Raw genomic sequence first — 12439 nt, 5'->3', positions numbered from 1 at the left:
GAACACACACCTCTTCCTTTAAGGACATGTTTAAAGTGTTAAACATCACTTCTACACACATTCCCTTGACCAGTAGTTAGGCATATGATCACAGAGTTGCAAGGGAGTTTTTAGCTGAGTAACCAGGTAGAATCTTTATTACTATAGAAAAAGAGAAGAACGGATATTGGGGGCAGCTGGCAGTTTCTGTCGTTTATTGGGTTCTCACTTAAATCAGTTCATGCAAAGCTGAAAACATCCTTAAGATGAATGTAGACTTACCCACACTAATTTATCCCATCAGATGATTAAACTGAGGCTCAGAGAGTTTAAAAGTTTGATCCAGATTTGTCTTACACCAGGGCCCAGTTTCCACTCTTATATATCTCCTTGAGAAACTACAGTCTATGGCGCCTACATTAATCTTAATAGCCACAACAATGAACTCAAACATAACAGCAATTGTGAAGATGACTCAGGACCTGGCAATGTTCCCTGCTTTTATACATAAAGTTCCCATGAGTTAGAGCCAACTCAATGGCAACTAATAACAATAACAACAACACTATAATCTTAGCCATTTTGACCCTGGTTGTTCCATTCCTTAGCCTAACTAGGCTCAAAAAATTATGGAGTTGAAATTTTTCTAAATAAGCCCTTTAAAGGATTAAGAACCATTTGTTTATAACCTGATCACTAATTGAAATACAATAGGTGAGACCTTGGAGGCCACCCTACATCTCTGGAAGAAAGCATAAAAGTTTAAAAAAGAATAGAACCTTCTGTTTTCCAGAGAAAGTACAAGCTGAGATCGACAGAGTAGTTGGCCAGTCACGGCAGCCCAGCCTGAACGACCGAGAGCACATGCCCTACACCAATGCCGTCATCCATGAGGTGCAGAGAATGGGCAACATCATCCCCTTGAACGTGCCCAGGGAAGTGATGTTTGATACCACTGTGGCTGGATACCAGCTGCCAAAGGTAACCAGGGACTCTTAGCCTCAGGTCTTCACGTCCCTCTTTTTAGACAGTAAGAATCTGAATTTGAAAACTGATGCGTATTCATATCCTAAGCAATCACTCAAATGGGGAGAGAGATATACCTGATATAATACTATTTTTTTCCTCCAAGTATGGGCTTTAGAACATTAGGTTAATAGACATTGGAGCAGAGATGGGGATTTCTATGGCCAGATAAATTCAGGGAAAGACTTAAAAACTTCTCAGAGTTTTTACTATACTAATTTGCATTGGAGGACAGTGTTGGTTCAGTGGTAAAATTCTCACCTCCCATGCAGGAGACCCGGGTTGAATTTCTAGCTAGTGCACCTCAGTGCAGTTCGAAACCACCAGTGGCTCCTTGAAGAAAAATGTGGCAGTCTGCTTCCATGAAGATTTACAGCCTTGGAAACCCTATGGGATTGCTATGAGTCAGGATGGACTCGATGGCAGTAGGTTTGGGGGCACCTCATCGCAGCCACTCTGTGCCTGGCAATGGAGGTTTAAGTGTTGCTATGATGCTATACAGCTTCCAGCAGAGCTTCCAGACTAGGAAGATGGACTAGGAAGAAAGGCCTGGTAATCTAGTTTTGAAAATCAGGCAGTAAAAATGCTACAGATCACAACAGTCTAATCCCAGTGTCTGTGGGTCGCCATGAGTTGGGGGCAACTCAGTGGCAGCTAACAAAAACAGCGCGCATTGTGAATATTCGTGGGGATACATCACGCAGCAGTTCTGCCATACGTTGCCACATAAACTTTTTGTTTCTCTTGGTAGAACATCTCAAAAGTAGGCCCTTGCCACATGTAATCCTGGGGCTATGGAATGTAAAGATGTGAAGGGACACTTGGAGGCGTAGTGGTTCAGGGCTATATCTGCTAACCAAAAGTTGGCAGTTCAAATCCACCAGGCACTCCTTGGAAACTCTGTGGGGCAGTTCTACTCTGTCCTATAGGGTCACTATGAGTTGAAGTCACCTTGATGGCAAGAGGTTTGGGTTTTTTTTTGTGTGTGTGTGTTAACATTACATTAATGCTGGTGTTTCTAACAGAATCCCCACAAGCATTTCTTGAGCTTTCACTGACAACCCCAGTGATAAGGAACTTACTGTCACAAAAGGGAAGCTAACACAGGTGTGTGTTATTAGAGTGAGAAAGGAGCCAGCATTTATCAAGCAGTGATTGATTGTGTGCTGTGGGCTTTGAGGTTCTTTCAAAATGTCTTACTCAGTCCTCAGAATAACTCTTTTTTATATCCATCTTTGAGGAGCCCTGGTTGTGCATTGGTTAAGACCTCGCCTGCTGACCAAAAGGCTGACAGTTCAAATCCACCAGTCACTGCTTGGAAACCCTATGGGGCAGTTCTGCTCTGTCCTATAGAGTCGCTATCAGTTGGAATGGACTTGACGGCAATGGGTTTTGGAATACCCATCTTTTAGATTGGGAGATTGAGGCTCAGAGGAATGAAGTACCCTGTCTAAAGTGTCTTAGCTGCTAAACGACAAAGTTGGGATCCAGATCTGTTCTGCTTCCAAGGCTTGTCGTGTTTTTTGTGCTGCACCACGTTCCCTCCACAAGAGTTGCTTTATCTTGGCTTTAAAAACACAGTCTCCCTATAATTTTCCTCCATCGTTGCTGTTGTTAGTTGCCTTTGAGTCAGCCCTAGATTCATGGCGATGGCATGCACAAGAGAACAAAACTTTGCCCAGTTTTTTGCACCCTCATGATTAGTTGCAGATTGGACTGTTGTGATCCACAGAGTTTTCATTGGCTGATTTTTGGAAGTAGATTCCTGTGAAATTCCCCAGTCTTCACAAAGGAATTCTGATCCCACTCTCCCCACCACTCAAGATCTCTGCAGACAGCCCTCCTGTAACCTATAACATCCTCTCTAGAGACTGTACATTCTTGCATCTCTTCCCTTGTTTCCTCACCACCTGTGTCAGCCTCTGGAGAGTCATTCCAGTTTGTCTACATTTCTCTGAGTATGTCGTACCCAGGAACAATCTCAAGAGGCACAAACAGAGGAGCTTTGCTTACCCTTGGCCACACCCTGTCACCTCGTGGTTGTTCCTTGGTCACACCTTGGACACTGTCACTGCAGAACCAGAAAAAGCAGCTGTGCATGCACTGAGTTCCTTATTGATTGGTCGTCTTGTGGTGAAGGTTGAAGTCTAAATTCTAAGTGCTGTTTGCATTTTTCTAGCAAACTCACTGATCTCCAAAAAGCCAACCCAGCTCAACAGACCCCTACCACTACTGATTCTTAAAGTCAACTGCAGGAACCAGCCTGGGAACTAGGAGATCTAGCTGACTGTATAATATAGAGACTGAGAGCCAGGGCATCAGATGGACTTGGTTCAAATCACAGCTCTGCCTTCTCTTACTTTACCGCCCTGGGCACGTTATTTAACCTCTTGGAGCTTTAATTTCTTTATCTGTAAAGTGCATATAAAACCTCTCTGGCAGGATCCATCTAGAGGTAAACTGAGGTCATTCATGTGGAACACTTTACCTATTGTTTGTTGTAGAGAGTGCCCAAAATAGTAATTATTCTTTATTAACTCAACAAATATTCACTAATCACTGAATGTGCTTAGGTCTGGAGGAACACCCCTGAGCAAGAAAACAATCATACAAATGGTTAGGCTAGATAATTCCAAACCCTGAATAAAGAACAGGGTGGTATAAACTGCAAATTAGCTGGAGCATGTAGTGTGAGTGGGCGTGGTCAGAAAAGGGTTCCAAAAGGAAGCAATGTTTGGACCAAGGATTAAAGAATGATTAAGGGTAGCTTGGTGACAAAGTGGGGCAAAAGAGCATTCCAGGCAGTGGGAGAAAAAAGCCTTGAAATGAGGGGAAACATGGCATATTTGAGAATCTGAAAGAAGACCTCTGTAGTGGGAGCGAGGCAGGAGGAGGAGGGTAGCCCAGACAAGGTTAGATGATGGGTCTGTCTTAGGCAGGGTTCTCCAGAGGAGCAAAAACAGTAATGCGTATAAATATATAGAGAGAGATTTATATCAAGGAAAAGCTCATGCGAATCTAGGGGTTGGTATATCCCAAGTCCTTGGATCAGGATAGAGTCCTTTCCCAATTCACAGAGCCACAGAAGCTGGTGAACCCAAGATGAGCAGATCGGATAGCAGGGTTCCCGCTCACAGGCTGTGACGGTCGAGGAATCCCCAAGGTCGGCAGGGAAGACTGCAAGGTTTTTCCTGAGTCCCTTAGCTGTAGGGGCTGGTGAACCCAAGACAGGCAGGTCAGGGAGCAGGACTCTTGCTTGAAGGCCATGAACATCAGTGAATATCAAGTTGGACAGCTAAGCTGCTAGCTCAGGTCCCAAGAACCAGAGGTCAGACAAGAGACAGCTGCTGGATCCAGAGTAAGCCAACAACCTTTGCAAGGCGAGCAGGAAGGAAGTAGGTGGGGGGGACAGAGAGACGAAGGCTGAGGAGGTGGTGAGCTGCCACAGGCCCACGCCCGCTGGTACCACTCAGCAGATTCCATCACGGAGGTGATCACATATCACATATCAACAGGGAAGTGATCACAACATTATACGACTGCCAAAACACTGAGAATCATGTCCTAGCCAAGTTGACATACAATCTTAACCATCACAGGGTCTTTAACCTAAGAGTGATGGGAAGGTACTGAAGTGTTTCAGGTTCTGGGTGGCAGTGGGTGGGTGGGTGTGGTTTGGTTTAATCATTTTCAGTGCTCCCTCTGCTTTCAGGATGCAGAGTAGATTAAATGGGGCAAGACAGGGTGTGGGACATACTTCTTAGCTGCCTTAGAGTTGGCACTCGACTCATGAAGACTCTGTGTGCTATAGGATAGGACTGTTGTGATCCATAGGGTTTCTATTGGCTGATTTTTGGAAGTAGATCACCAGGCCTTTGTTCATAGTCTGTCTTAGTCTGAAAGCTCTGCTAAAACCTGTTTAGCATCATAACAACACGTAAATCACCACTGACAGGTGGCTGTGCTTGAGGTGCATTGGCCAGGAATCAAACCCCGGTCTCCTGCATGGAAGGTGAGAACTCTGCCTCCGAACCACCACTGCCCTCAGGACACAGTTAGGAGGCTATTATAGGAGTGTAAGAAGCAAAGTGGTAGCCTGGGCAGTGAACGTGGAATCAAGGTGAGAGAATGAAGAGAAATTCAGGAAGTAAAATGAGTGATTCTTGCTCATGGATTAGATGAAGGCAGAGTGAGGGGAAAGGATGCACTAAGGACAACTCTTGGTTTCTTGCTTGTGTAACTGGATGAAGATGGGTGCTTTTTACAGGGCTACCTGATTCTAGTATTAAACCTACTGGGAGAGGGGGTGCCATGTACTAGACATTGGAGGGAAGAAAATGGGAGAAACAGAGATGGCTGAGACATCCTTTACCTTCGTGGAGCTGCCACAGTTTTCCCCTCACTGAGCAGCTGGATTGATTTTGGTACAGCGCTGTCTGGCCAGCTGCTCCATTATTTTTTTCCTGCTATATACACGTCCCTCCCAAGTCCTACACTGATGTATCCCTTGAGAAAAGATACATTCCACAGTCAATATTAGCCAAACTTCCCTGGTAAAATTCCCAGTAGGCGGTTCCGATCCATCACTGTGAAGTATCCCATGGCAAACAGCAGGGTCCTGGGGGGTTGGACTCAGGAGATGGTGAGCTTGGGATGATAGGGAGTTCAGGGTGTAGTCAAGGTGTAGGAGCCTGAGGACTAACACCATCTGTGTAGGTGTGTTGTGTGAGTGAAGCCTTGCCTGAGTCTTTGCTGCCTTCTCTAGGGAACCATGATCCTGACTAATCTGACTGCACTACACAGGGACCCTGCAGAGTGGGCCACCCCTGAAACATTCAATCCGGAGCATTTTCTGGAGAATGGACAGTTTAAGAAAAGGGAAGCCTTTCTGCCTTTCTCGATAGGTGAGTTGTAATAAATAGTGTGAAGATCCAAAGTCCCTCTTTCAGCCTTCCCCAGTCCCCTCCCACTAGTCTTTTGCTTTAGCTGGAATGTCTCCACATGGCCCTGCCCAGTGTGATTCCATCTTGTCCTTGGTTGCAGCCCCAAGATTCCAGGGCTGGGCATTGCTTTAAGCTGCCCCTTACCTGCTGAGCCCTCTCTTGCCTCTGATGGAGATTTCAGCCTCACTTTTTTCTGCTCCCTAGAGTACTAGGGATAGACAAACCTAGACCCTGCCTCTTGCTCGAAAAGAAAGCTAGACATGTGCCATCTTTACAGAATTTTAAAATGTCCTAAGTTCTTTTAAAGGACTGCCCCCTAATGCAGACATAGAGCTGGTTTATAATGAGGAGATGAGGAGGAGTAAAGGCAGGGATCTACTTACCATCAGAGGTATCAGGCAGTGACTGTGAATGTCATGGACTTAACTAAATCAGGATCTACTCTGTAAACACTCCCTGAAGCGGTTCTTTTGCCTTTTAAATTTGAATTACCTTTTTAAAATCAAGTGAATACATGTGCATGGTACATACACTGAAAGGTACAAACCGTCATATTTCCAGGCCAGTTCTGAAAGGGTTTTTTGTTTGTCTGTTTTTTATTTTTTGCTTAACTCATAACAATGTAAAATGAACAGCAGAATTTCTTAGCATATTCCAGGTATTGAGATAGCTATATCAGGTGCATTATTTCAAGTGATTTCCCAGTGCCTTAGTTCCATAAGTGCTTACTGAGAATCTATTATGTGTCAAGCATTCAGCCCTGAGGCTACAACAGTGAATAATACAGGAAAAAATAAGCCTGCTGCCATAGAACATATGAAGTTCAAATTGCTATCTCTACTATACAGATAAGGAAACTGAGGTTTACAGGGATTAAGTATGGCAACTAAAGCCATAAAACACAGTTGGCGGCACCAGGACCTGTCGCCAACCAGATTTGTCAAACTCAAAAACTTCTGCTTTTTATAGCGTATCTCCTAACAATCACCAGATTCCACACAAAATTCATACTAGAGACTGCATGACAGTTTGCTGATCCTTAAAATAAAATAGACTCTGATTTTCTGAAACTGCAATATTTTGCTGATGGACTAAAGCTCGAAGAGAAAGGTAAGAGCTGGAATTAGAACCCGAGTTGGTGGGACTCCAAAGCTCAAGAGTTCCCACTGTGCTGCATTGCCTTAAGTGTATCTGGGCTAACTGTAATTACATCCTCTTTGTCTTTCTTCATCTGGTTCTCTGTCACCTTTGTTCACATTGGACAAGTCACTTCCTGATAATGAAAGCTGATGCTTATGAATATCTTCCATTCATCCTGTCAGCAACATCTTCCTGTTTTGTGTTACAGCACAGACTTCCAGCCGTATAATTCAATTATTATAATTATTCTTGTTCCTTGGATCTTGTACCAGATCCATGTGGTGCTGAAATACTAGAAATGTGCCCTCTGTGTATCCCACAAAAATGCCTTCACCCAATGCTTGCTGTAACTTTGATGAGAGAAGACTTAATAGATGTTCATGGCTTTAAGAGGAAGAAGGATCCGTCTAGGCTGAGCAATGGCTCGATAACTTTCCTTCATGTGGCAGAAGCTTTTCCTTGCAGTTGTTTCATATCTCCTCTGCTAAAAAATTCTCCCATCTTCATTAGCTGGATCATTAAAAGCTCGACACACACTGCCTTGCTAAAACTTTGCTGTTGAGAATTTTACCCTCTTAAATTATGGATTTCATTTACAAGGAAGTTACCTCATTTAATCCTTCCAGGAACCCAGGTATTAATAATTAGAAAGAAAGTGGATTGGTAGCTCTTTTCTTCATACAAGGAAATAAAGAATAAGAGAGTTGTTTTTTTTTTTTTGTCCAAGATCATGTCCCCAAGGGATTGGCAGAACAGGACCTAAGACTCAAGTTCTTACACTTCTAATTTAATGCTGTCTCCAGTACAGCTAGAATGTAATTCACCTTTCCGCTTAAAGGTCCCTCTACTTTAAGCTCATTAAGTTCATACTATATGTTTTAGTAAGTACATTGCTTCATAACAAACACCCCAAAACTCAGCGACTTACAACAAGCAGCATGCATTATTGCTTGCAACTCTACAGGTCAACTGTGAAGCTCTGCTGATCTTGGTTGGGCTGTCTTACATGTTTGGGAGGTCAGCTGGCTGAAGACTGATCTAGGATGGCCTCAGCTGGGACAGGGGGGTTCTTTGCCATGCTCTCTGTCATCCCCCAGCAAGCTAGCCTAGACTTGTTCACACTGGGGCAATAAGATCCCAAGATAGAGAATGGAACCACACAAGGCCTCTTAGGGTCTAGGCTTGAAACTGGCACACCATCACTTGCACTGCATGCTGCTGGTCTATGCAAGTCTTAAGGCCAACCCCAACTCAAGGCGAGGTGCCTTAGTTTCCTAGTGCTGCTGTAACATAAATACCAAAACAGAAATTTATTTCCTCACAGTTCTGGAGGCTAGAAGTCTGAATGCAGGGCACTGGCTTTAGGGGAAGTTCTTGCTCTGTCAACTTTGAGGGAAGATCCTTGTCTCAACTTTGTCTCTGACATTCCTTGGTTCCTTGGTGATCTTTACTTTAGCATCTGTCTCCCCCTGTTTATGCTTGCTTGTTTCTGTGTCCATGCTGCTCCTTATAACTCAGAAGTGATTAGGTTTAGGACATATCCTCCACTAATATAGCATCATTTTTAGCATAACAAAGAAAACTGTATTCCTAATGGGTGTTATATCCATAAAAAAGTATTAAAAAAAACCCCAACCCATTGCCATCCAGTCAGTTCCAACTCATGGCTATCCCACATGTTTCAGAGTAGAGCTGTACTCCATAGGTTTTCAATGGCTGTAATCCTACAGAAGTAGATTGCCAGGCCTTTCTTCTGCAGTGCCACTGGGCAGATTCCAACTGCCAACCTTTCAGATAGTAGCAGAATGCAAACTGTTTTACCACCCAGGGACCATCTCCACAGGCATGAGGATTATGATTCCAATACGTATTTTAATGGGACACACTTCAATCTATAAAAAGAGGGGAAAATGAGTACAATTTTTGATGGGAAGAGCTATGAAGTCACACTACAAAGGACATGGGTACAGGTGGAGAAACTTGGAGTCTTTTTTTTTTTCAATTAATTGGTCTCATCAATGTCTGACTGAGATGAATGAAATTCAGAGAAGGCAAATGATTGTCCTGAGGACTGCCATAAAAAGTATAGCAGAATGACAACCAGGAAATAGAAACCTGAAAAATCTAGTCAGTGAACAAAATGTCAACACAACTGGCTATTTTTTTTCCAGCACACTTCCAGCATTGGCAGACGGTTGCTTTGACTCACCCTTGTTCTAGCTTTTTCTAAAGACAGCCTCCCTGAAGGCATGAGGCATTGACAGTTCCTGCCCTTCTCTTGGAAAAGATGACCAGGTGTGGAATTACCATACGTGCATAATCAGGGCGAATTACAGAGCTGATACTACAAATTCAGATTTTCATTTCCCCATGAAAGCCCTCCCTATTTGATCCAATAAAACCTCAGCAGCTTCATGAAAGCCAAGATCTGGTTTCTCATTTCTCAAATAAAAAGAGATAAGGTTGGAAAGATCTTTGCCAAAAACCTAGGTCAGCTCTGTTTTACTAATGAGGTAAATGACCTGGTTGGGTAGTGATAGCCAGTTAGTGGAAGCACCAGGGAGAAGGTCCAAGGTTCCTTGAATCTAAGCCAAAGCTTTGAAATCAAATAATCCTCATGTTCATGCTTAAAAAAAAAAAAAAAGTACCTGCTGTTTCATTGAGATCCTTGCTGAGCTACGTAAAATAGTTAGGAGGGAGATTATTTCACTCGTTTGACAAGTGCTAAAGTGTAGCACCATGGGAATGCACGGTTACTGACGTCTACACAGCTGGTTACTGATGGAACCGGTACTCTAACCCTAGTTCCTGACTCTCTAGGCTCAGTTTTGTCACAACATGTGGATTCTTCTAGACACATCTCAACATTTACAATACATTGATTCAGCACCATTTTAACAAATTTGCTAATCATTCTATTTGTGATGGGTAAAGAGATAAAGGTGAGGGGAACAGAGATGAATTAGGTACACACTTGGGAGAAACAAAAACAAAAGAATATGTTAATGACATAATTGTGAGCACATTTACGAATACTTTTGCATATATTCTTTAATTTTATTTCCTCAACAGGGCTTTATAGCCGAGAACAAAATGGAGACATACAGTAAAGTTGTTCCAAGAATAATTACACAGGAAAATACAGAGTAGCAAAAGCAGTGTATAGAACTAACTAAACCCAAACCAAACCCATTGCTGTTGAGTTGATTTTGACCCATAGCGACCCTATAGGAAGAGTAGAACTGTCCCAAAGGGTTTCCAAGGCTGTAATCTTTACGGGAGCAGACTGCCACGTCTTTCTCTCGTGGAGCCTCTGGTTGGTTCAAACAGCCAACCTTTCGGTTAGCAGCCAAGTGCTTAACCACTGCGCCACCGGGGCTCCTCATAGAATTAACTACAGAGCATAAAACTAGTTTTGTAAGCAAAACCAGTTTGGTGCAGTTGAAACCCTCCAGGGAATATGAGGAAATATGTCAAAATATTAACAAAAATTTTGTCTGAATTATGGGATTACAAACGTCTTATACGTTTCATTTTCTTCTTTAACAGTAGTTTTTTTTTATGTATTACCAAGAGAGGAAATAAGCTATTAAAAACATATAAGAGAGGTGGTGGTAGTGCTGGCAGGGACTGTCATACCACAGGCGGGGTGAGGAGGGAATTCACACAGGGAAGAGGCAGCAGGAGTTCAGAGCAGGTGTCAGAGCCCGAGTGAGATGAGGAGGGATCTGCACAGGGTGACCATGGCAGTGATGGGAGACTAGATATATACAGTGGAGATTGACCCAATACGTAAATATGTTGAGAATAATGGGAGGGAGATACAGATATGGAAGGGCAGAAAATAGAATGAACTCTGTTGTGTTGGATTGGAATCAGAAGTTACTGATAGGACTTGGATTTTATACAGATGGATGATGATGATGATGGATGGATATAGATGCGGGTGTTCATACAAATATTTGTATGTGTGTTCACATTATATGTGTATGTATATATATTCCCCGTTTGTGTCCACTGAGACAACCTGGGCACAATAAGACCCTGATATCAGTGAGCACGCCTAATGTCCAGATCTTAGTTTCTAGTTCTCATTATCCACTAGAAGGAACCAGAGCTTTTGGAAAAATGACTGATTCCAGGGACGAGGAAAGGAAAATGTAAGATTGAGCCTAGAACATTTTGTTGTGGCAGAAAGTAAGGAAACAACTGGCTTGAATTGGCATGGGGTGACGAACCTGGAATAAAGGATATGAGGAATGAGGATAAAAACAAAGTGATAATAACAGATTATAACCCTTTGACTAAAAATAGGAATCTGTGAATCCCTGCTGAAATAAAAACGATGAGATCAAGCATTTCCTTATATTAGCATGCCAACTAATAAATGTGGAAGGGATGATGCAATTAGAAAATCACCATCTGGCAACCATCAGAGTAATAAGTAATTCAGTCAGGAAAAACAAATGGATGCTAAAACTAGTGGCTGAAAGGTCAATGAGTAATGTTTTATTTACACAGTCTCAAAATAGGTATTAATTACAAAAGGAAAAAGAAGAATTTTATAAGGGAGAACCTGTGATCAAAGTTGACATCACCGAAAATGGAACAAATCTAAATCATTACCACCTGATAAGATGCAACGATAAGAACAGAACATCACTTGGTCATATTCCTACCAAAAATGCATAACCAACAACCTGAATCTAATCATGAGAAAATGTGAGAGATGTTTTTACAACATGTCTGTAAAAAGGAGCTCTGGTGGCGCAACGGCCAAGTGCTCGGCTGCTAACAGAAGGGGTGGCAGTTCAAATTTACCCAGCCACTCCACAGGAAAAAGACATGGCAATCTGCTCCCATAAAGATTACAGCTAAGAAAACCCCACGAGGCAGTTCTACTCTGTCACATGAGGTCACTATGAGTCGGAATTAACTAGACAGCACTCAACAACAATCTTCAAAAGTGTAAATGTCATGAAAGTTAAGGGGACTGAAGAATTATTCTATACTGAAGGAGAATTAAGAAGACATAACAGGTAAATGCAACATGTGATTCTAAACTGGATCCTTCTATAATAAAGGATTGTTTTTAGGACAGATGGCAAATCTTGAATGGGATCTGAGGATAAGGTGGTGGTAATGCATCAATATTAATTTTCTCACTTTGATGGCATAATATTGTGGTTATGTTAGAGAATCCCTTGTTTGTAGGAAATGCATACTAAAGATTTCACAGATATGTAGTCAACTTGTTGTTGTTGGGTGCTATCGAGTCAGTTCCGACTCATAGCGACCCTATGCACAACAGAACAAAACACTGCCCGGTCCTGCACCATCCTTACAATTGT

The 12439-nt window shown here is 42.7% G+C and overlaps 1 protein-coding gene across 3 annotated transcripts in view; it reads left to right on the top strand.

Annotated features, from left to right (window-relative positions):
- The window catches only part of LOC100670142 (cytochrome P450 2J2-like), a 68846-nt gene that overhangs the window by 24003 nt on the left and 32404 nt on the right, over window positions 1-12439 (top strand). For 2 of the 3 annotated variants that reach the window (XM_064282048.1, XM_003411051.4), the window contains exons 7-8: window positions 773-960; window positions 5771-5909. In XM_064282048.1, coding sequence (XP_064138118.1) covers window positions 773-960; window positions 5771-5909 — 327 coding nt within the window. The remainder of the gene's footprint in view (window positions 1-772; window positions 961-5770; window positions 5910-12439) is intronic. The other variant, XM_010591226.3, reaches the window with a different exon arrangement.

The sequence above is a fragment of the Loxodonta africana genome, chromosome 3, assembly GCF_030014295.1.
Source record: "Loxodonta africana isolate mLoxAfr1 chromosome 3, mLoxAfr1.hap2, whole genome shotgun sequence".
Classification (NCBI taxonomy): Eukaryota; Metazoa; Chordata; class Mammalia; order Proboscidea; family Elephantidae; genus Loxodonta; species Loxodonta africana.
Note: the sequence above shows the minus strand (reverse complement) of the source record. Positions and strands in the feature narration are given on the sequence as shown.